At 40.6% G+C, this 25,964-nt stretch overlaps 2 protein-coding genes across 2 annotated transcripts in view; both read left to right on the plus strand.

The window, feature by feature from the left end:
- DNAJA2 (DnaJ heat shock protein family (Hsp40) member A2) overlaps positions 1–25,964 on the plus strand; it is a 99,446-nt gene that overhangs the window by 11,829 nt on the left and 61,653 nt on the right. The gene's annotated exons all lie outside the window — the stretch shown is intronic.
- Positions 8,371–25,964, plus strand: part of NETO2 (neuropilin and tolloid like 2) — a 32,328-nt gene continuing 14,734 nt past the window's right edge. Inside the window, exon 1 of the mRNA XM_063141158.1 lies at positions 8,371–8,420. Coding sequence (XP_062997228.1) covers positions 8,387–8,420 — 34 coding nt within the window. The 5' untranslated portion in view covers positions 8,371–8,386. The remainder of the gene's footprint in view (positions 8,421–25,964) is intronic.

Consider the following 25,964-nt stretch of genomic DNA (forward strand, 5'->3'; position numbering starts at 1 on the left):
ATAAAACTGACAGTTTTGTGGGATATATTTGTTGGTGGTGTAACAAGTATGTTACAATTACTTGGATTGTTTCACCAATAACTAAGAAATGGGTTTCATCTCTTTGCAATGGTCTAGGTCTCAGTAGTAATATTTACCAATTTTGCCACAAGCAGTAGAAGTACAACTGCAGTTAGAAAGTGCATAGCCAAGTGTTCTTTATGGCAAGTAGTTGATAAAACGCCCTAATAAGATAAATGTGGATATAGAACTGGTGAGCAAAAAGTCAGCATATCTAAACTTCTTTCTATATACAAGTTTGCATGTAAGTTCCTACATAACTTCTCTTTCAGTGCAGGAATTTTGTAATCTGAAACAGCTGGTAGAGCCACTCTCTCTTGGAGGTTTTTAAGATCTCCAAAAAAACCACTTTCTAACAGATACAAGGCCAAATTTAAAGGAGGGACCATAGCTCAGTGGTGGAAAACTACATGCAGAATGTCAGGTTTAATACCTAGCAGCTCTAATTAATATTCATGAATCATAACTAACAAAAACTCAACACTTGCTTTTGGGAATGCTTTTCCACCCCATTGTATCTTGGGGTAGTAAAACATCCCAAAACAAGGACATGTGTTCTGTCAGAAAGGCACTTAAGCCTGTTTTGCTGGCTCAGTTTTTATATGAAAAATGGGACGTGGCTGGGACAAAAAGTACTTTAATGACAAAAATCACTCCACATAGTAAATAATAAATGTTTACTATTGGGCAAGTAATAATGTCCTGCATTGTAGGCTTACTTATGTGTAAATTCTGCAGTGAAAAGTTCTTCCAAAGTAAGCTGAAGGTACAGGTAGCAGGTGAGATCCTAGACAGTATCAGCCTATATGGACAAACATTCTGACCTTGCATATGGCAGCTTCCTGTGTTTCTAAATGCGTCTTGATTCTGTAATGCATTCTTGAACATTATTACAAATAAGCCAGGCTATATTTTCAGTCTAAATATGTAAACTGGAATTCTGAAACATGAGGAGCCATTGCAGTTTGGGGACAAACCATACATATATATTTAACTGAGCATTTGTGTGGTAAAGTTCTATAATTTGCACATATAACATGTCTTTCACCTGCATATTAGAGGCTTAGGAAATCTAACATTTTGCTGTGAATAATGACTATACAATTACAGTAAAGAGATACTATGCTTCTTAATCCTTGTTGACTGACAGTCCCAAGGTTTATTCGGTTTATATAAATTACTTCAAGAGCACTTATCTCTAAAGTATGTACCAATAGAAGACATTTAGATTAATAGTGATCTCACCATACTAGAGACCATTCCTTCTGGAGTATACAGTACCTGAGAACAAACATTAATATCCACCATTTCTGTACATATGTGGTGTTTTCCACTTTCAGTATGATTTATACTTTCTATAACTGTTTATGCTTTTATTTTATTTTTAATCTGACCCACAAAACTAACCCTGATCAGTTAAGAGCCTAGCTACATGTTTTACTCAATCATCTGAGACCTCTTCAAGTTGAGAATTCTGAAGGCAGCCCTGCTAATAGACAGCAAAACCTGGAGGAGATAGCTGAAGAAAGAGCTTCTCGATCCCTCTCTACTTCTGTTCACCTACTCTTTTCTCTGTCCTTAGTGGCTAATTTTCCCTAATTCCCCTCTCCCAAACCTTGGAGAAAAATATATTCAGTAGTTCCTTTAGATTTTTCCTACAGCCTTCTCAGCCTGTTGATAGAGGAAACCCTCAGAATTCTTAATAGAAAGAATGTTCCCAGGTGATAAGTTTAACAAGAAACCAGGAAAACCATAAACATCCTCAGGTTATACCAAATATTTGTCCTCTTCTTCAAGTGAAACAAAACATGAGTATATCTAACTGCTTTTTTTCTACATTCATTCCTTACTACCCTTGTCTGAGTTAAATTGTAATCTTTTCAATGCATGGACCTGCTTTTATTTAATGTACTATGATGGTAGTATACAGTTCCCATAAAGAATGCCATGCCTCAAAGCCACCCAGGTTATTTATCTACACAATAAGGTGACACAAGTTTAGACCTTGGACATAATGAATCAGCTTTTCTAAGCCTGAATACAAACAGAATCCTTAACAAGTTGTATTGCTGTCTTGGTTACATGGTAAAAACCTCTGTAACTCAGGTCAGTAGCAGAGGCATGTAAACAACGAAATTCCGAGTTTGCTGAATAAGGTGGTATGAATTCTATATAGGCTGTTTCATTTATATAGGTTTCACAGGCTGGCCAGTACATCTTTGACTAGGTATAGGTATGCATAAGATGTACATTTCTCCTAACAATGAAGTTGCATAACAGTTTTACAGTATAGCAAGCAGCTCAGATATTTGAAAATCCTGTGACCCTGCTTACCCCTTGAAAACAAAAACAAAAAGTGTACTGAAAAAAATGCCGATTGGCACTAAGTGTATAACCCTGACTCCTAACAACACTGATGCAGTATCTTTAATGCCCAGGATCCTATTCTTCTAGAGAGGGGCTGTTAGATCAAATGGCGCCATCTACTGCTTCAAAAGGATGAGAGAGAGAAAGAGAAAAGAAGCATTGGTTCCCTAGCCCATCCCCCTATTTGATTTCCTATCATTCATAGGTTCCTAAAGAATTCTGTGCAAACTGAAAGCTTGCACATTTTCCCCCACCACTACATGTTGGTCCAAGATGATAATTTTGCCTATTTGAAAACATTAAACAGAATATGAAATATAGCAATGACCTTTTTCCCATTCTTTCAGTAAGGAATGCTAACCTTTCAACACAACAAAAAATAAAAGTAGTTCAAACACATTAGGACAACACCAGAATGCACAAGAGATGGAAACTGTTGTTCAAGCTACACTGAGTAAGCTTGGTCATTAAAAGAGTCATTAAAAAGGCAACAATTTATACAGATCCAACTGATTTACAAGCACTTTATTTGAATTATGAGCTCTCTGAATTCAGATGCAAATTACTGCCTTAAATACGGGAACCCTGGCTGATGAAATACAGCATGGTACAAATTGCAAATCAATGCTGATCACTAAAGTTTGGATTAGCATGACTGCCCACTACTATTTATTTATTACATTTCTATACCGCCCAATATCCAGAGCTCTCTGGGCGGCTCACAAAAATTAAAAACATTCAAAGTACAAAACAACAGTATAAAACTATAATATAAAATACAATATAAAAGCTCAACCAGGTAAAAACAGCAGCAATGCAAAATTACAAATAGCATACTATGTGTGCTATTGAAAATAATATTATTACCAATCACTAACCCTGTCAAATTAGTGATCATATAGAGATTGTATGATATACACATTACTTCATATAGTCATACTATATTGTAAGCCTAGATATAAGATCCATCTTAAGCTTTTAATTTTTGGATAGCACCTAAAAATTTGAGGCACTTTATAAATAATAAGTGTGATTATCCCCTTTAATATTATTTTGTATAAAAGTTGCAGGAATAAATCATTCTGCTGTTTAAACCCTAAGATCAGGGTAGTAGAGGCAAAAACTATTATCCTGAAAGTAGAAGCCCAGCCCTGCCCAAAATGAGGGAGGAATAGAGACCTTGTCTGCAAGCTTTGTGCAGCAGTTTTGATCTTTTAACCATACAGTGAATTCTGAATTGGACAATATCCTTCATTCCCCACTTTCTTCATTACCCAGGTAAAGAAGCGTTTTCACATAGGAAGGACCAAAGAAAGGGGAAATCATGAAGATCACAACAACAGCAAATACAAAGAAATGTTAAACATGCAACCAACATGGCATGGGGGGATGTGAGATACTTTCCACTCCAGTGTTGCAAAGAGGAATAGTGCAAGAAAAACTAAAATAATTAGAAATGGTAAAGGCTTATCTCTCCAGAACAGGAGAGAAAAGTACGTGGTTCTTCCCAGGAGAGAAAAAACTGATAGATGTGACTCCACACTTCATAGCTGCTGGACCAGAAATGGAGATTGATGGGGGGAAAGGACACAAGCAATTCAGACCTTGCCTACAGGATGATGCAGGCACATCTTAAGTGGGATAAGATGTGTCCCTACTTACCTATGGGGAACTGTCAAGGGTAGCCCCTGACAAGCAGCTTAAGAATCTCCCCTGCCTATATGTTTTGGCAATATTTTTATAGCTTGCCTGGGAATAAATTATCCAGAACCAGGGCTTAAATATCAGTAAAACCAAGCCCTGACAGCTGTTTTCAGTCCCAGATGTCCAACCCTGAAACATACAAAGAATAAATGGCAATGCTCCTGAGCAGGTACAGAATGCATTTGCCTGCATTTAACTGTTTGTGTATTTAGATTTGTATCTTGCCTTTTCATACAAACATTACCCACAGCTCACTATAGAGTGCATCTACAAATTAGGGATTAAGAGGAAAGGCTGCCAGATCAGTGGACAGCATTTCTAGATATATTTGATCTTCAGCAACTCTTTTGTTATCAATTAAGCACTGTCTAAAACTACAAATGTACACCCAACTACAAATTGTTCGAGGGCACTTGCCTAATGTTTTCCAACTAACTACCTGTGCAGATTTACAGGGCCATCAATGTGGTCCTATTCCCCCAGTAAACCTAATCAGAACTACTGCCCAGAGTAGATTGATCTGTTCAGTGTGAGTATGTGGGGTATTTTTTTGCCCTGCCAGCCCCAGAAGATGAGAGAAGTTAATCCAATAAAAGATGCAATCACCTCAACCTGATAGGTCTCTCCCGGGCAGACATGATAGAGCAAGATGAGTGCAGAGTTGATCTGAAAGACTCAAGCTGTGTCACTATCACAACCGCTACTGATTTCTCTGCCTGGTTGAGGAGGTCAAAGACAGCTTCAGCTTCCTTCAATCAAGAAGAAATCTCACTGTACAGTTAGGAGACTATTTTAGACATGAGGGATAAATCAAGGATAATATTGAGAACCATGTGATATAGTGAATAGAATATTTTAGACTTAGAGAGACTAGAGTTTCAAATCAATGAAATGGAATCAGCTACCTAGGGAGGTTGTGGGCTCTCCCACACTAGAGGCATTCAAGAGGCAGCTGGACAACCATCTGTCAGGGATGCTTTAGGGTGGATTCCTGCATTGAGCAGGGGGTTGGACTCGATGGCCTTGTAGGCCCCTTCCAACTCTGCTATTCTATGATTCTATGATCCCTGTTCTGCTATGAAGCCCAGTGGGTGACCTTGAGCCAGTCACACATGCCCTCTCAGCCTAAACTACCTTACAAGGTCACTGTGAGCCTAAAGTGGTGGGCAACACCTTGGACTCCACCCTGAGATCCTTGGAGGAACGATGGGATTCAAATGTCCTAACCTTTGAATGATGTTGTCAGGACTTGAGCATGCCTGGAAAACATGCCCTGTCCATCCCCAACTGTAACATGCTGCATGGCTGAGGAACAGGAAGGGCACTCTTCATATGTTCAGAAGCACTTAGTGTTACATGGCATTGCTTCCTGGGGGCTGAGGCCAAGCCTTGAGGAGGACTGACTCAAATTAAGCCCTGCCACCCTCTTCCATTGTAATAGATCAAAAGTTACTTCCTTCATTTCCTATTGCCATTTTCTGTCTCAGAATGTCACCTCACCCATGTCCCCTTACCTATTTCCATTCTATTCCCATCCTTTTGTCCTACCCATGTTGCCACCCTCAATACTCTTGAGGTCAAGGGGGGGCTAGATGTTGATTGTACTGTCCAGGTACATCAGGTCGGAAGATGCAAAGTGGGGGTTGGAAGAGAGGGCGCTCTCTTTTAGCTCTCACATTTCAAATTTCCAGGAGACTGAGACTCAAGGAGAGTTCCCCCTGCCCGCCCTGTATAAATCCTGAATAATCAAAGGATATTATAGACCCTTGAGGGTTCAAGCAGCATTTCCGCTCAGCACTGCAAGTATTATTGGATATGCATATGCAGCAGAATGAGCTGAGGGTGAAGTGGTGGAGTCCTAACATGCTAGAATGGTAACAATAAGCAGGACATGGTGCAACAGCTCCTCCCACCCATGTTCCACAATAACTAGTGTATACAGGCTTTCAGTGGACGGTATTGCATTGTAGAACTCCAGAAATAACTCTCCCAGGCCCTTGATGGTCTTCAGAACCATTATTATTGCTTTGCTATTGTTTTTTTATCTTGTAAACCCAACTATCTGAGAAAATGTTTCTTTCTGAAGCTGTAGGTATAAAAGATTAATAAATATAAATAAATAAATAAATAAATGCGGCAGCATACTTATTAGAGCACCAGGGTTGAACTCACGCTCCGCCAACTAGCAGTGCAATCCCATAGATATCTACTCTGAAGTAAATCCCATTGAGTTCAATGGGGCTCAGTCCCTCTCAGGTAAATGGGTATAGAATTGCCATTTTGGTGACTTTGGGCCACTTGACTCACATACAGATCTCTCCCTCTCTCTCTGGTCTCCCAGCCTAACCTACCACATAAGGTTGTTGTGAGATACGGTCCCCGTACATGAGAGGGGTATAAACTGTAATAAATGAAGTAACACTAAGCCAGAGAGTGTTTCTGAACATATATGGAGTCCCCATACCTGGAAGAGAGGGTATAAATTGTAATAAATAAACGTGCTCATTGTCATGAAGCAACACTTAAGCCAGAGAGTGCTTCTGATTGTATGCAGAGTACCCATACATGGAAGGGGTATAAATGGTAATAAATGCAACATGCTCATGTTCATGATGGAACACCAACCCAGAGGGTACTTCTGAACATATGCAGAGTACATGGATGGTACATGGAAGACAGGGTATAAATTGTAATAAACAAACCTGCTCATTGTCATGAAACACTAAGCCACAGAGTGCTTCTAAACACATAGAGTCCCTTATTACGTGAAAGAGAGGTGTATAAATTGTAATAAATAAAACATGCTCATTGTCATGAAACAACTTAAGCCAGGGAGTGTTTCTGATCATATGCAGAGTACCCATACATGGAATTGAGGGGTATATACATGGCAATAAATGCAACGTGCTCTTGGTCATGAACACCAACCCAGAGAGCGCTTCTGAACATATGCAGAGTACATGGGTGGCAAATGGAAGAGAGGGGCATAAACTGCAATAAATAAAACGTGCTCATTGTCTTGGGGTTCTCCTCAAGGCCGGAGGCCTTTAAGTTTACCCTACCCTGTGCCTGTTTGCATTCTCTTCCCCTCCTTATTGTTTTATTATGATTTTATTAGAATGTAAGCCTATGCGGCAGGGTCTTGCTATTTACTGTTTTACTCTGTACAGCACCATGTACATTGATGGTGCTATATAAATAAATAAATAAATAAATAAATAAATAATAAGTGGTCCAATTCAGGCCACTTTTATTCCCTTCCCGCCGTCCCCCTTTATAAAACTAAGCCCCTTAACGGCTGACACAGTCCTACCCCGACCTCCCCCCCCACGTCCAGTACTCCCCTCACTTCACAAACCCACTTCCCCTGTCGAAACAGACGCCCACCCCTCACTCTCCCCATAGCCCACCCCCTCGCCGCTCTCGTGAGGTAAGAAGACACTGAGGAAAGTGGGGGGGGGGGAGAGAGAGAGAAAGACCCTTGACGGTTGACTACGAGGTCTGTGAGGCGAGAAGGGGCGGTGGGTAAACGGGGGGCACATGCGTACAAAGCGGCTCCTCTCGGCGGGCTCCCTCTCTCTCTCTCTCTCTGTGTCTTTCCCTCACACGCACGCACGCACACACCGCACACGCAGCCCGCTCAAATTGCGGGCGCTTCCTCGGAGCCGCCGCTGTTAAGGGAGATGGTGAAGCCGCCCCGGACTCGCTGGGTGTGAGGAGGTGGTGGAGGAGGAGGAGACGACACGACGAAAAGCCGTTTCTAGCCGCCGAGCTGAGGGGATGGCGCGCGAGGTGGTTCTTCTCCGCCCGGGGACGTCTCCGGGGGAGGTCTAGCCCGGCTTCAGCGCCGCCCCGACCCCCTTCCTCCTCCTCCTCCTCCTCCTCCTCCACGCGGACTCCACGTCGCATTCCCCGAACCCCGCTCGGTGGGAGCCGGCTGAGGCGAAAGCGCCGCCGCCGCCGCCGCCCCTCCCCCCCTCTTCCCCTCAGCAAGTTTCCCGCCCGGCGCGCCCTGCTGGGCATGAAGGGGCGGCCGAGCTCCGGGCATGGCCAGAGGCGGCGAGACTTGAGGGCGTCGTGCCGGAGGGGCCAGCGGGTCTGACGGGGGAGAGACGCCGCCGCGGCGGTGGCTGCGGCTGGTGGCTGAGGCGGCGATGAGCCCCTCGCGCTGAGAGGTCGCGCTACAGCCCCGCTCCCCGGCCACAGGTGCGCGGAGTCGGGGGAGCAGGAGCGCGGAGGAGCAGGAGCGGGGAAGATGGCTTTGGACAAGGTCTACTCGGTGCTGGAAGGTAAGGGAGCGAGACCAGCGGGGGAAGGTTGGGAAGGCGGTGGAGAGTGGCTAGATGTCGTTTATTATTACCATCATATCATCTCTCATTTCTCGCTCGTATCATCATCATCATCATCATCATCATCATCATTATTATTATTATTATTATTATTATTATTATTATTTCGTTCCTTACTTTTCCCCTCTACTTGAAAATCGGGTTTCCTAAGACATGAGTGTGGTAGTAGAGAACACACACACATATATATCCAGCTCTTAAGAACCTAAGAAGAAACCCCCTCCCCAAGCCCCACTTCCTTATTAGGATAAACTAGGTCCCCCTATTTCATTTCCCCAAAATGACCTGCCAGGTGTATTCTTAGTATTCCCCAGTAGTCACCACCCTAGGGGTTAAGTGGAGCTAATCTGACATCAGGGAGAAAAGCTAGCTGCTGCTGCTGGGCATCTAGGGCTGCTGCAATGTTTCAGCTAGAAATGAGCGGAGGTGTGGGGGTGGTTGGGGGGTACAGAGAGAGGCTGGGGGGGTGAGTGCCAGGACTGCCCTTTTGAAAGGGGTGTGCGTGAGCTGGTTCTGCTGCGTTGCTCCCCTCTAGTTTCAGATGTGTTGACTTTTTAGGATGTGTGGAGCAGTCTGCTTTTCTCTCCCACCACCAGTTTATACTGCAATGTATGGGTGTGTGGGTGTATTTTTTTTCCACCTCCCTTTCCATCTAAAACCTGATTAGTAAATCCTGCTCCAGCTTCGTTGGCTTTAAACGACTTTGGCAGGTGAGGAGTAAAAAGCTGGACTCATCTCAACCATCCTTTCCCCCACTTCCCATGATCTGGCATTCCTGCTTATATATAGTGCTTCTGTCACAGTTTGTTGCAAACTGGGGGCATCCAATACAACCTTAACTATTAAGGTTGTCATGAAAAGGAGAAGGCAGACCACTCTCAGATTCAAGAAAAGACCTAGGATTTCCTGAAAGGTGTGTTTCTTCGTTGCTCCCCCCTTTCTTCCGTTCTCCCCCTCACTCCAAAGAACCCCCACACACAGCCAGGAAGCAAAGTCCAGTGTGAACCCAAGTTCTCTACTTCAGTGTGCTTGGTGACTGGCTTTTTGTTGGAGAAGCTCTGGCCAGACCACTGTCCCCTAAGCTCAAGGTTGCTAGGGATAATAGGGTAGCTCTCCTCTATTTCCTTTCCCCTCCTTCCTAAGATAAGGTTGGCTCAGATTTGGTGTCACTTGCTCATTGTGAAAGTTTAATGGGCTGGATCTACTAATCGGAGTCTAGGTCAAGATACTTCTGGCAAGGTGCCCTCACCTGACAAATGAAACGTAGCAGTGTTCAACATGGCTGTGGCTTCCAATGTGTCCTTTTATACGCTTCTGTCTGCCTAGGGTTCACCAGATATGTTACTCAGTAGTATTTTTACAATCTGTGCAATCCCGTGAATAAGTCTCATTAAGTTCAATAGGATTTATTTCCTGGTAAGTATGTATATTATGGTTGCTACCAATGTAAAATAGCTCTTTTATAAAAGTAAATATTATCCAGTCATAACAGATTCTAGATATAATGAAACAAACTATTTTATTTTGATAGTTTCATTGGCTATGCTATTGTTTTGGTGGTTAGTTTCCTGTTGCTTTGGGGGTTTATTATTGTAAATTGCCTTGAAAGCATTCAGCAGCTGGCTGGTATATACATTTAATAAATAAACTCCCCAGATTTTCCTTTATCCCAATAAGATCTGCAGCTATGTTCTGTGTCTCTACCAAGGCTCCTGTTCTAGTCAATGAGAGTTAATACTTTCCCAGGTTTCCCCCCCCCCCTCCAAAAAAACCTGGACTTTGTATGCACCTGCTCCTTTATTTTCATCTTGTGTCTGGAGACTGACTACTTGAGGACATCAGTAGTTGACTTTCTTTGTCCGTCTGAGTGTCTTGCGTTTCAGTCCAGCTGCAAAGCTGAAGTTTGTTTCCCATAGGTTTATTGAATAGAGACTGAGAGTTAGCCTCAAGGAAAATCCCAGAAGCCTGTGATTTTTAGTGGGTGGATGCAATCCCAATTTTGCTGCCAACAAAAGTATTTTGGGTGGGATACTCTTCCTCTCAGAGTATCTGCAACTGTAAGGATTGGCAGGTGTTTTTTCATGCCTTGTTGCAGAATATCACAGGGGATAACTCCTATTTTGGAACACTAGGGAAAGAAATGACAGATGCCAGCCAGGTACCAAGGAATGGAAAGTGTTCCAAAAATCGAAGAAACCTTGAGAAAATCTAAGGTTCCCAGTTTCTTTCCTTGTATTTGCAAATAGTAATACTGGTGATGTTCGTATTATTCCCCCAAAGTCTTGAACCGTTAAGAGCATGCAGCTGTCTAGTCATTTATCATCCTTCATAAGCAGAAGCAACTTTTTTCTTTTTAAAAAGAAAGAAATGCAAAGCAGTGAATTGTACTGTAATTCTTCATACCTTCCTGCTCATTCATCTTTTTACCCTTGATTTCACTCCTCAAGGTTTCGGGGGGGGGGGTTCTTTAAAAAAAACCTCCTTATCTGAAACTTTCTTACTGTATGCAGTACTATTTGTCATACATCTTTCAAAGCAAAAGTATACAGAGAAAATATTTATATGGAAACCAGACATTCTACATTATTTGCAGCCTCCATATATTTTAATTATTACCAGCTTTGGACACAACATACTTAACAGGAGCTCTTGCATAATTTTGTTTAAATCGAGTTGTTTGTAATGTTGGCTTTCTTAATTTAAGGCACAGGCAAATAAATACTGCAGATAGGAAAGTAGCTTGTCTGTTGTGCTAGTCTGACCTCTTATGGTGTTTAGGTGGCAAAGTTTTTCTTGATCCTGTCATGCATTTATACATTTTTTGTATGACACAGAACAGTTTGGACAGATGATGAAGAGAAATACTGCTATTTAGGTTCAGTAATATTACTCTGTAAAATGTCATGTACTTCACTGAATTGTTGTGTTCCAACAATTTTCAGTTTTATTTTGGAAAAATGGAGAGGTGGTAAGTCCACATTTGTATTGACTCTTAATTGGATGAACCACACCTTCCAAAACTGGACTCCAGGGCAGTCTGCATCATATTTAAATACTCAGTACAATAATAAAATATAAAACTTTAAATAACAATACAATAACATTAAAAGGTATAAAACCATGCAACCAGCTCAACATTTTAAATGTCATAGTAAGATCCATAGGACAGGGTCCGTGTACAGTGTTATAATGTAAATTGTGGATGGAAAGTATAAGTGAGCTGTAACCATAAATCAGGCCATCTTGGTCACAGTCTTCATTAGTGTGCCTGGGCTTTTACCTAGGTTGTTCATTAAATTGCTACTAATACTTAAGCTAAGTTTATTGTCTGATTTTGGGAACTAACTAAAGAAGATAATATGTAAATGGGAATGAGGGGTGGTGATGTTACCAAGGCTACTCAGGATCTCTGGAAGGTTTTGAAGTTGGTTCCGCCTTCCTTATCCTTAAAAACAAGATATCCTCAGATTTGACAACATCTTTCTCCAATATCCCTGGACTAAGATAGGTAGAGATTGAGGATGAGGATGATGTGTTGTTATTGTTGGATATGTATGACTGTAAAAAATCCACTTGACTTTCTTCTAGTTTATAGAAATGTCTGGCTGAAGTACAATATGCTACACTGAACTTGCATTGCATATTATGCTTCAAACAATTTTACATCTCCACCAGTAACTTACATTACTTACCACATGCTTGTATTATCCTCTCTGCTAGGATCCTGTATAACCAGGTTATTGAATGAAATTGAGAATTAAAAAGGAAATGCCCATAAAATCCTAAACAGAAATGCTAGCTACCATGTGTAGTTCTTTATCTTTCTTGTTGTAAGCTTCCGAAATCCAAGAGTATGCCATGATAACAGTTTTTAGCTAGTTGCTGAATTTACTATATGTTATGTAACTTGTGTGATACAATTACATTTTTGGAGTATTGCTTTGGCTAATTTAATAATTTCATACCTGGACCTGACATGAATTTAGCTGATTCCAAATTGTCAGTGACTTCCCATGGTTAGAGTTGGACATAAACTATGTATACTCGATAATATAAACCAAGTTTTCTAGATGTTAAAGGAAACTTCATAAACATACTACTTACATGGTACAGGTGTTGGAACAGGCAACTGTCAAAAGTAGTTCTAAGAGAGGACACCTTGAGATAGTGGCATCTATTAGAATGTGCTAAGCTAATGTCTAGCCAGTGCTAAACTGTCTTTCAGAGATATATGTTAAGACAGTGAACAAACATTTCTCAACAGGATTTTCCTTCTTTTGCCTCCCAAACTGAAAGCATTCCAAATGCTATGATTCTGATTGACATGCAATATTAAGATATAACATCTGTATATTTAGGTATAAAACTAAATTTGCCAATCATAGCCAGCTAGATAGGAACGCATTATGGCTTTTCTCTCGCTGTATGATAGCATTCCATTGAAATGTATTGGATTTTGGAATAAACTAAAGCCTCTGTAAAATCAGGTACTCAGATTTCTTCTTGTTAGAATAAAACTTGAAGTAGCTTATAAAAAGCAGTTCTCTATGAAACCAATGGATGTTTTCCATTGATAGGCAAAACTGACAATGACTTATGTCCAAAAAGTTTAACATCTCAATTCTTTCATAATTGTATGATGAGTATATAAAATCTTCATTCTGTAAAAGCCTACATTTGTGAGTCACTTAGGAGTTTTTTTTTCATGCTTCTTTCTATCTGCAAAAAGGAAACCCACCTTCAGCATCTTCATTCTTTTTTTTTAAAAAATGTAGTTTTGTGCCTTGTGATTTTAGAGAAAATAACCCCCCAAAAAACCCTCATTGTACTTTGTTTGTTGAAGTGCTTTCCAGGTTATTCTGCTGGAACAATAGTAGCTTCTAAGTTAGGTATATAGTTATAATGTATCCTACTGATCCTAATCTAGGACTGTTGGAGAGAGAAAGATGCTGTCCAAGCTTTAGACTTCCTAGGTGGTATCTCAGAACAGGGTGTTCTAAGAATAACACAAAATGAGTGGAAACACTTGTTCCTAGAATAGGGCAGGTCAACTGAACTCACAGAAGGGTGCTTCGGTGACCTATCCCAATCCAGAAATCCACTCATTTCTAGGGTTATTTTTAAAAGTGTGAAAGCCCTGTTGTGGAAGCGGTCACTCCCACAAGCGCAATCGAATCAGTGGAGGCGGAGTGGATGCTGCCCCTAGTTTCTCAGATTTGTTTCTCAGATTTCTTTATAACAAAGATGCCATTGCGCTTTACTGAAGGGAAACTCTATTGAATTGTTTCAGTTGGACAGGCAAAATATTGGTATAAAACAGACATTGATTTGGAAGCTCCCAAAGGTGTCTCCAGGCGACTATCTAAACAGGGTGTGCACAAACAAAATGGAAATAAATGATTTCCCTTTTGCCTCAGCTTTTCATTTTATTTATTGTTGAAACTTAACTATTCTGTAGAAATAGGGTTGGGGACAGAGTATCTGTTGAATACTTTCTGCTTGAGGCCAAAGGTCATTGGAGAATTTTAGTCTCAACCCCACAAATATTAACAATCAAAGCACCTTTATGGTTTCCATCCCCTTTATTTTCTGGGAAGTGTAGCTGCCTTTGGTTCCCTTTACAATTTCCTTTGAGGCACATAGAGAGATCATGGAATGGAAACTAATGCTGCTTCAAGTGGAATTAATTTCCCAGATTTTCCAGTCGCTAAAAGGCCTGCTGTGTTCTGAGGGGAGTATGCAAAGAGAAAGCATCTGCCTCCATGCTGAAGCAAGCTATAATAGGTCTCTACTAACCATTGTAATACCCCCTCAATGTATGAAAAAGAGAATCATATGACAGTGATTCCACTGCTTGCTTTAGATAATGCACTAGGAATTTCAAAAAGAAAAGAAAAAAGGACAATACTTTTATTAACAAATTTCCATACACATACACACACACACACACACACACACACACACAGAGTTTAATAAAACAGTCATCCGATGCTTCTCTAAGGAACTGAGATCTCGTCAACAATCCCCCCACCATCAGCCCGGTGTTCTCCAAGGGACACATTATCGCCAATCCCTGTCTTGTACAACTTCGTAAAAAGAAGGAAAAGAAATGGCGGGGGGGGGGGAAGAGAGAGAAAGAAAGAAGTGGTGGGGGGAAAGGTCAGAAGGGTTCTGTTTTCCTCTGCCAACTCAGGATAGTTGAGATGTCTGTGCTTCAGTTCTTTCTCCAAAAAGCTCTGCCAAATGCGGTTAAAACTTTTTCATATCATCTCTCCTATTATAAGCCATTCTTTCTTTGGCTGTGAGGCTACATAAATTCTGGACCTGTCCCACGAGTTCCATTTTTGTAGAACCAACGTTATCTATGATGTCGAGAGAAGAACCAGCATTAGTGATGGGATGAGCTTTTAAGTTTAAAATAAAAATATTGTAACATTTTTGAAGGATAGGAAGAAATAATCAAGAATAACATTAACTAGAGTTGGTAAAGTGTATAGAAGTTTATGATGAAAGATGAAGTAGCACATTAGGACCTGTGCTGTCTTCCCCCTCTCCTCTTTTGTAGTCTGTCTAGCTTAAATTGTATTAAGTACAGATTCTCATTCATATTTCTAGTTTCTCACAGAGAGAGTTAGCATTTTAGTTGCACACAGGAGATTAATTGACCCCAGTAATTTTGGGATACTATGATGTGGTGATGATGATGGTGATAATCTTTTATATAGCATATTTTTTTCTAAGCCCTGCACATATATTGAAAGATAAGACAGTCCCTACCTGCAGGCTCATAATCTAATTAACATGATACAAAAGGAAAAAGGAATGGGGAAGGAAGAGGAATATTAATAACGTTGTTCATACTGCATCCCCTTTTAAGTACTTTTAATATGTGCCGTCACTGTGATAAGAAGCTACTTCCCTATCTCCCACCTGCCTGATTGCACCCCTGGTTTACTTTTGGTGATTTCTCCTACTTTGTTCTGTTAGGAGAGGGCCTGTAAAACTGTGACCCCACTACCTGAGAAAAAGAATGGTATCAAGAGGCTTATCTATGGTTGCCTAAGTCTAGTGATGCTATTATCACAATACTATTGAATGTAGCAATGTATGATGCACTGAGATTTATAGTCAGAAACACCAGTTTGATGGAATTCACAGAATCTAGTGCTGCCAACAGATATTTTTTCCCAAAAATGTTTAAAGTTAAAATTAGGTTCTTAACCCCTATGGGTGTAATGCCAATTTTTAATGGTAATGCCTTCCAACAGCTCTGAGATTAAATAGGTTTTGCATTGGACTTGATGGAGTCCAAGCATTTTCACCTCTGGCTTGCACTAGCACTAATAGTTAAATGGCATGAATTGTATTCAACTGTGGCATTGCACTAGTGCTAATAGCAGAAACCAATGCTTATACAATGGGGAAATAGCTCATGTAATGGGACATCCCTGTCCTCTCTTCTGCAAGCCCCTCACCCAGGGGCACATGTTTCTGGAGGCACCCTTATGGGTCCTGCTTGTGGCACTCCATGCTGTTTGTTCCCACAGTTCTCCAGGATGCTTTCTTTCAAGAGACTACTGTGCCATATCCCATCTTGAGAGATGGTGAGCACACACACACACACACATACCGAGCATGTGCCATGCTGTGTGGTTCCGTCTCCTGGCCTTGGGAAGTGGGGTGGCTCTGCTCCCTCGCAGCTACAGCCCTTGAACAAGCTTCCAAACCCAACAGAGCCTGCCTGCCTGCCTGCCTGTCTTTTGGTAGGACTTGAAGTGAGTTTACCTGATTGAGCCAGTCAGTAGCGTATGCTTGTCTCATTAGCGCTAGTAGAATGCCACAGTTGGATGATGCCTGGTACATTATTGCATAAACCTTATTTATTTCCTGCCTCTGTCAAGCAGATCTTTTAGTGGTGGCAACACTTGCTCCTGTAGGAGCTGTCATGGCATGCAGGGCCAGCCCTCCCATGTGGTGGAGTGAATTTCCCACCTCAGGTCGTGTACTGGGAGGAGGGCTCTGTTGGGAGTATAGCAATGGCACTTGTGGATGCTCTGGAGAGTCCCACTGACCCTACCTGCCCTCTGCGGGAAATGTTGCAGCAGGACAGCAACTGGCAGGACAGGACAGAGCAGCTGCCCACCCTCTTTTTCTCTCCAACATGGACAGAGGATGGACAGCTGTTTCAAAGGACCGCCACCTCACTATAAAAACAGGATGCTGGTCTAGATAGATCTTTGGTCTGATCCAACACAGTTCTTCTTAAGTTCTTAGTAGAGGAACCATAGTTAAGTATTATTTCCTTGAAGTTTGTGTTTGAAGCAATTTATTCCTTTTGTTTTATTAATCCCCAGAGTAGGAGTAACTGAGAGAGGACATTTTCAGAGTCTGCAGAAGCATGACACAGTTCCTTTGCCTATGTCCTGCCAGAATTGCATAGAGAGAATAAAAGGACAGGGGCTTCCAATGATGAAAGGTGCAAGACAGATTCAATAATGAAAGGGGAGAGTGAGGTATAAAAATGGAGATGCAGGGAGAAATAATGGAGGTGAACAAAAAGTGAATGGGATGGGGACTGATTGAGAAAAACCCAAATGTCTAGCCTCTTTATCTGCTATAATTGCCTGCTTATCTGCTACTTAGCCATGCTGTTCTGGTACGCTTCTTTTCTACACATATACACAGTGCTGAACTATTTATAGAATCAGCATGAGCGTTAGTGAAAACCAATCAGATTTTATAAATCCACCAGGAGGTTTGTTTCTGTAGCTGCAGCAGTGAAAGAAGTGAAATTGCTGGATAGTGGCACTGAAAAATGTAGCCTTTGGTGTCTTTTGTTTTTCCTCTTAATTCAGAATGCCAAAATGCTGGTACCACAGAAACAAGCATTGATGTTCATTGATTTTTCTTTTCCCCCTCTTAAAATAAGTGTACAATAAAGGAGAAGCCATAGTAGATAGACTTATCACTGTCAGCTGGAAATGATGAGTTGCCTGGAATGTTAAATTACGCTATTGTTAAAGGCTGGCATATTTGTTATGTGGGATTTGAGCTTGTTTTCTGTCATTCAAACCTTTTTTTCCATTGTGTAAAAGTACACCTGCATATTGGTCATTTGAAATTCCCTACAAGAGTTTGTTGTAAAGGCTGTGTGTATTGTGGGTTACAGAGGAGAGATTGTACCAAAGCATGGTTTTGATTATGTTAGGTGGCCCATTTCATCCCTCTTCTGTGCCGGAGCATTTTGCTATATCAGTAAAGCTCATCTCCTATTTCTTTTCCCACTCATCCCAGTAGAAAATCCCATTCTTCCTTGTATCTCAATCTAGTTGTCTTTATCAAATTACACATAAAGCTTCCATTTTCACAAGAGTGTGAATGGTAAACATGGAATGTTATTTAAATAGCTCTAGATCTGTTTGCAGTATCCATAAAACTGACACTTGTACACCACCCACTCTGTGTGTTCAAGAAGCGCAGAGAGCCTTTGAAATGATAGTGTGGTTTCAAACCAAACTGTAGCTCCGCTGAACCAGATGCACATGAATGTTACAGTAATTAGGAGCCCTACAGAACGCACTGACCTACCAGCTCAATGGAAGAGTTTTTTGCTGTTGCTAGAACAACATGGAACAGACTGCTCTCTCCTTCACATGGATCCTTAGCTCCAGAGCCAATGAAAATATAAAAATAAGCACTTAAAAACCCTGTACAAAATAGACTTTCCAGTACCATTCATCCCCAAAGGACAGATACTTTTCTCTAAGCACCAAAATTCTTCCTGGATGCCAACAGCACTACATAGAACCATCCAGAGATTCTACTTCACATCTCTTCTTTATAGTTACATTGCAAGGTGGGTAGAAAAGCCTGCCTTTATATGATCCTATCCCTCAAGCTCTGGGATACAAAGCCATTCAGATGCACAGTAGACATGGAGGAGAGCATTTTTTCTTGGCAGCAGTAGAGACTCCAGAGAAATCTGAGCCTTAGGCAAAGCTCTGTGGAGCAATTCAGGTAATCCACTCACTACATCTTTATCCTTCCTCACTTATACCAGAACAATCTATATACTACTGGGGGCTCATCTACACCAAGCAGGATATTACACTATGAAAGCAGTATGAAAGCGGTATTTATAAGACAGGAGCCACACTACTGCTTTACAGTGGTACTAAAGTGCACTGACAACTGTTGGGGCCCATGACACATCTACACCAAGCAGGATTATAACACTATGAAAGTGGTATGGAAGCTAGGGTGACCATATGAAAAGGAGGAAATAGTTGTATTGAAAAGGGAATTTCAACAGGTGCCATTTGTATGCATGCAGCACCTGGTGAAATTCCATCTTCATCACAACAGTTAAAGCTGCAGGAGCCCTGCTCCCTTTAGCTAGAGTGACCAGATACAGAAGAGGGCCAGATTCCTACAACTTTAAATGTTTTGATGAAGAGGGAATTTCACCAGGTACTGCGTGCATACAAAATGACAACTGAAATTCCTTTTCAGTGCAACTGTTAAAGCTACAGGAGCCCTGTCCTCCTTTTCATGTGGTCACCCTAATGAAAGCAGCATATGGCATGCGTCATGGGCCCCAACAACTGTCAGTGCACTTCAATACCACTATAAAGCAGTAGTGTGGTTCCTCCCTTCTATATACCACATTCATACTGCTTTCATAGTGCAATATCCTGCTTGGTGTAGATGAGCCCTGGGGTCTCCGTAACCCAGTAGCAAGGCATGCTGAGAAAGCAACAGCCTATCTCCACTATTTCATTAAATGCTGCTTCTGCTACATCATCTTGTCACCATTTGGCATTGTCAAAGTTCTGGAATTCTTTAGTTAAAATAAACAGCTGGACTGATAACAGCAATATCTAGAAACCAGGAGATGGAAAATATAGTCCATACCTTATAATTAGTAGAACAGCAATGCCCTGAAGACCGATAATGCAAAATAAGACTTTGTCTTTTATGATGCCTGTTCAATGTCCAGAGTAGGTCAGTCGTCATGAAAAGCAGTTAACCATCTGTAGCAGATGGGATGCCGTCTGTTGAGAATTTATACTCTGCTATAGATTAGCACCTAATGAAAGAAGTAACCTATGGCACAAATGGGGATTTTAAGAACTAGTGGAGAATCTGACCTATTGTCTGATGCTTAATCCAGAGGGAGGCTAGGATGTCTTTTTAACGCTGTTTGAAAGCCCTTACAAGCTTGCTATGTGAACTGACCAAAGAGGGAAGAAGAAAAGTAATGTCTCTAAGCTGAGGCAATTAACTTAGAGACAACTTATTTTGGGGAGGGCTTGAAGGTGGAATAATTGTTTTAAGGTATATATCCGTATCTACTTTATGTGTCTAGAGCATTTGGTGTGGCTCTTAAACTTTTTATTGAGGAGATTGACTTAATTTTCACTGATCAGCTCCTGTTCTGGTCCATACATGCCTTCTGCTTACTATCTCTTCATGTTGTATTGAGTTTCAAGCCTGGTCTGCACATGCAGCAAAATGAAATGATAGAACCCAGAGGTGGTAGAGTGGACTGTGTCACTTCAAGCTGTAGATATGTGGATATCATTTTTAACGTTCTTACATGTACTAGGTATTTTGTATATCAAGAAGCAAGTTCAAACCCCTTCTGTTCATTGCGATACATACAGGACTGTTTTGGAACATTAAAAAATGTTATCTCCCATATGCCACTTAGCATTTGAATTATATTGTTCCTCCTCAGGATTCATCATATCATTCGACTGCTCAAGCAGACCCAGACTTACAAGTATTGTGGGAGGAGTTTAAGAAGCAGATACAAGTAAAAACAAGGGCAGCAACAAGGAGTAAAGCCTTTTAAATAGTGTCATACATCTTGTGGAATGTTCTCCTAATTGAAATTTGCCAAACCCTGACACTATATGCTTTATATGTTTGGCCAAAACTGGACCTTCAGCTGAAAAACTTGTACTCTTTGTTATGAATACGTTAATAATATTTTTGGTGTCACTGAGAACAAAATGCGAAGTAGTGTTTTTGCAGGAGTGTAAGATTGCAGAGGATATTTTCTGGAGCCTACTAGGTTGGAGCTACTGAATAACATGGCCATCAAAGATATAAAACGTGCAGTTTAGTCTTAGCAGGATCAGGCAGGACTGTGATGAGGATATAGTCTTCCAAATATGTGAAGTATATCTAATCGGTTGTCTGGCACTTGGCAGAATTGAAACATTGTTGTAGTCCTTACTGACAGCATCGGCTCAAGGTTTCTGATTTTCCCTGGGGAGGGCAAAGAGTCACTGCAGAAATTATGAGTGTGCTGCAAAGCGTCTGCATCAAGAACGATTCTGCAGTCACTTGCAGAATCTCTATACTCAGGATACTGCCCTCTTCTGTATCTGGTCACTCTAGCTAAAGGAAGCAGGGCTCCTGCAGCTTTAACTGTTGTGATGAAGATGGAATTTCACCAGGTGCTGCATGCATACAAATGGCACCTGCTGGAATTCCCTTTTCAATACAACTGTTAAAGATACAGGAACCCTGTCCTTCTTTTCATATGGTCACCCTAAACAATATGAAAACCTAGGCAGGATCTACACTACTGCTTTAAAATGTTTTATAATGGTAGTGGGAACTGTTGGGGCCCAGGACACACTCCATATACAGTTTTCAAAATGTTTTCAACATGTTATATCCTGCTTGGTGTAGATCTGTCTCTAGACCTTATTTCCAGTGTGCCCCAGTCAGCCCTCTTTGCTGTGACTGGCACCTACCTATGAGGCTTTGATGACTTGCCAGATAGGAATTGATGTGCTAGAAGAAAGCAAAGAATCATAGAATCATAGAATAGCAGAGTTGGAAGGGGCCTACAAGGCCATCGAGTCCAACCCCCTGCTCAATGCAGGAATCCACCCTAAAGCATCCCTGACAGATGGTTGTCCAGCTGCCTCTTGAATGCCTCTAGTGTGGGAGAGCCCACAACCTCCCTAGGTAGCTGATTCCACCGTCGCACTGCTCTAACAGTCAGGAAGTTTTTCCTGATGTCTAGCCGGAATCTGGCTTCCTTTAACTTGAGCCCATTATTCCGTGTCCTGCACTCTGGGAGGATCGAGAAGAGATCCTGGCCCTCCTCTGTGTGACAACCTTTTAAGTATTTGAAGAGTGCTATCATGTCTCCCCTCAATCTTCTCTTCTCCAGGCTAAACATGCCCAGTTCTTTCAGTCTCTCTTCATAGGGCTTTGTTTCTAGACCTCTGATCATCCTGGTTGCCCTCTTCTGAACACGCTCCAGCTTGTCTGCGTCCTTCTTGAATTGTGGAGCCCAGAACTGGACGCAGTACTCTAGATGAGGCCTAACCAGGGCCGAATAGAGAAGAACCAGTACCTCACGTGATTTGGAAGCTATACTTCTATTAATGCAGCCCAAAATAGCATTTGCCTTTCTTGCAGCCATATCGCACTGTTGGCTCATATTCAGCTTGTGATCTACAACAATTCCAAGATCTTTCTCGTTTGTAATATTGCTGAGCCAAGTGTCCCCCATCTTGTAACTGTGCATTTGGTTTCTATTCTCTAAATGTAGAACTTGGCATTTATCCCTATTAAATTTCATTCTGTTGTTTTCAGCCCAGCACTCCAACCTATCAAGATCACTTTGAAGTTTGTTTCTGTCTTCCAGGGTATTAGCTATCCCACCCAATTTTGTGTCATCTGCAAATTTGATCAGCGTTCCCTGCACCTCCTAGAAGCATCACTCTGAAATAATTCTGTTGTTCTAATTACTGGTCTCTACATCATATGCATTCAAGATTTAATTCCTTCCACAGGTCTCCCAGTGGCTATTGTTCAGGGCCAGAGGGTTGTACCTTTCATATTTTTGGAGTCATGGGAGCAAACAGAAGCTCAGAAAAAAAAGAGTGAGACAGGAAAAGCTGTGCCACAATAGCAAGTCAGAAAATAACCTGGGGAAAGGAGAGAAAGTATCTGCTGCAAAGGAGTTGTTTTAATATATGTTGCATCCCTTAGCTTTGCTACCTTACACCTAGATCCCCATGGAGGTAATTGGATTTGTTCACATATATGTTTCTATTCTTTAATGCCATTGCTCACTCTGCACCACTTCAATTCTGGGTTAAGACACACAGCATTGCTGTTATACCACCTGCTTTGCAGACATTGTGATAAAGTCTCATCCCCAGTCACCCAATCTGTAGTGTTTCTGGCTAAGAATTGGTCCAGTGTTCACATATGTTTCAGTTTTGTTTATAAGGAAGATTATAAGGAATGCTTTCTAGAATCTTTGAAAGTAAAAACTTAAAATTTATTTTATTGCAAAGGCTCTGGGTGGGTTACCTAACGTTTTGATACTATTTAACACTTACAAGACTCAAGCTGTGAGCTGAATCTTACATAGAAGTGGCACGTTCCCAGCCCAGGAGACTTGCAGGAATGTTAATACAAACCAGTGATAAATGTACAGAAATTTCTGGAAAAAAGGAGTTCTCTCCCAAGGAATCATACTTATAAAAAACAAGTGTGATTCAAATGTACAAAAAAATCAGCTTAATTGATTATTATTATTATTATTATTATTATTATTATTATTATTATTATTTATATAGCACCATCAATGTACATGGTGATGTATATATTTTAAAATGTGTATTACTATATCAGTGGTGGATTGCTTCTCTGGACCTGCTTGGTGGATAGTGATAGTTCAGTGCAGATGCTGTAGCAGTTTTCAAGGAAGCCTGCATGAGTCCTTAACCTAAGAGCTGAAGTTTGTCATGACTGATAACCTTGTTACCAGATTTTAGTATATGCCAACCAGTGTCCCTATCAATGGTCATATAGTCTCTTTCTTGATATTTATTTATTTATTTATTTATTGATTGATAGTGGGTAGAGCAGTCATTTTGGCTAAAAAGACAGCACAAATTTTAAACTTAGTTTAAGTCTCTACACAGACATAAGGTCTGCTTGATGTGAAAATGGCAAAAAAGTGACAAATCTTGCTAGACTTCTGTCAGCCACTACCACCTCTGCTGCCTACCTTTCAGCTTTAGAGAGCGCATGCCCTAGTCAGGGCCTGGAAAGACTGCACTTCCAGTCTCTGAGGAGGAAGAAAGCTGTTTTCTACTGAGATCAGACTTCTGGCCCATCTAGCAGCAGTTATCCAGGGTTTCAGGCAGGGAATTGAACCTGGGGATTGAACCTGAATCCTTTGACATGTAAAACATGTGCTGTACCACTGAGCTATGGCTTTCCCCCTACTTCCGTTCAACTAGTAACTACCAAGGTGGATTAATTGTGGGTTAATCTGACTGAATTGATAGCAGATACATTTATTTCTGACTAAGCAAAACTGATTTATTGGCTAGACTGATATTGACTGCAGAGTGAATTGATTATTGATTACTGACAAACAGAATGAATGTTGATGAGACTCCTGAAATCTATTAATGCAGAACTCTGGTTTAGATTCTAATTGTTTGGAATTAATTCTTTAACATAGTGTAAAATTGTAATTAAGGTTATATGGGATTAATTGATGCTGATTTATTTTTTATTGAGATATCAGTAATACAATATGAATGGTCACAGTGATTCTGTGTTAATAGAGGGCTTCTCTTCTAACATTTGATGTCTTTTGATTGGATTGGAAATGAATCTTAACAAAAAGGGCACTAAGTATACTTTACCACTCTATGTATCATGTGGATTTCAGAAATTCTTCCTTGATTGTTAAAAAAATAGTCCAAAAACAATAATATTTATGTTTCAAGTGAGAAAAAATCAGCTGGTAAAGATTATACATTTTTTTCAATGCTTCTTTATTCACACACTTACTTTGATTCTATCTTGACCTCAAAGAAAGTATCAGATCAAATAATGAGTAAAATAGAGTCTCTGTTTCTGATCATGTCTCTGAAATGATAGAGGGTCAATCTCTAGGCTGGGGTGGAGACAGAGAAACACTTACTACTTTCAAGATCTTCCTTTTGAAGATTTAATAAAGGTGAAAAAATAACTTTTCCCCAGGACAATATTACTGCAGGCATATCACTGCCAATAATTTGGGATCCATATAAACTCTTCATTATGTATATATGTATGTATGTCTACAGTGGGCATAAAGGAAGAGTAATAACAGAATAAACGGTTATTGAGGAAATTTTAAAAAGGAACATAAGCATTGCTTATGCTTATGTATTATGCTTATGCTCAGTATTGCTTACACAGAACTGAGTAGCAAAGTTATCGCCATAGTAATTGGCAAGAGACAATTACTAAAACCTGGGAGTAAGTCCCATTGAACTGAATGGGATTTCCTTCTAAATAACATAAGGTTGCACTATAAATTAATAACTAACAATATACAACAGAAGAGATATTACTGGACGTGTCGCCCAATTCAAGCATGAAAAATCTTCAAAAAATACCTCCTGCTCATAGTAATTTAGTAAATATGAAACTTCAACCATCAAAAGCTACACATAGGCTGAAAAATAATAAATTGCTGGGCCTAGGTGGTTTTCTGGCAAAGCTTTATAAATTGAACTCTCCAGTTATTTCACCTGTGTTTTCAGCTCTCTGCAGAAGATCTAAACATTCTCCTAGAGACTTGAAATGAGGAGAATTAATGCTTCAGAAGGAGGGGAGAAATTTGGTAATTCCAGACTTGTATAGGTTGATTCTTAAAATATTTTTACAGTATTTTAATTTCTGTTCTTGCAAATCTATTAAACTCATACAATAATATACATTTTTCTGGACCAAAGTGGTATCTTTTTGGATAACGCAAGTCATATTATAATAAGTTTAATAGTGAAAAATAACAATAATAAAGTTTTATTTTTAGACTCTCAGAAAGCATTTGACAGCCTTGAGTGGAAGCTTCTCTATAGAACTGAATAGAAATGTGAAATAGGTTCAAAAAGTGGTATTTTTCATTTATAATTTCAAAGCAAAGATTATGGTCAATGGAGAGTATGGAGAAACAGGTAACTGACATTTGCACACTCACTGATAAATTTTGCCCTCTGTATTGAAAGTTTCTTTGAAGGTGTGGACAATTTCCCAGTTATGGTAATTACCCATAATGCTAACTTTTAACAGATTTGGTACCCCAGGAAATGTTGATGTTAGGAAAGACTTGAGCATAAATTTGTGGTTTGTTGGATGGGTGGTTATTCATAGAAATATACTGTCACATAATGCCATCAGTATGCTGATGACACACAGCTCTCTCTTTCTCCCTATGACATCTGAATCAGGAGAGGCTGTGTAAGTCCAGGATCAGTGCCTAATGGGCTGGATGAGGGCCAATAAACTGAAATTGAATCCTGGCAGGATGGAAACCCTGTGGATGAGTGGTTCCAGAGTCCGGGAGATAGTTTCATTGCCTGTTACACTCCCTCTGAAAGATCAGGTTCATAGCCTGGGGGATACTCTTAGATCCATCACTGTTGTTAGAGGCCCAAG

The sequence above is a fragment of the Elgaria multicarinata genome, chromosome 14 (assembly GCF_023053635.1).
Source record: "Elgaria multicarinata webbii isolate HBS135686 ecotype San Diego chromosome 14, rElgMul1.1.pri, whole genome shotgun sequence".
Taxonomy (NCBI): Eukaryota; Metazoa; Chordata; class Lepidosauria; order Squamata; family Anguidae; genus Elgaria; species Elgaria multicarinata.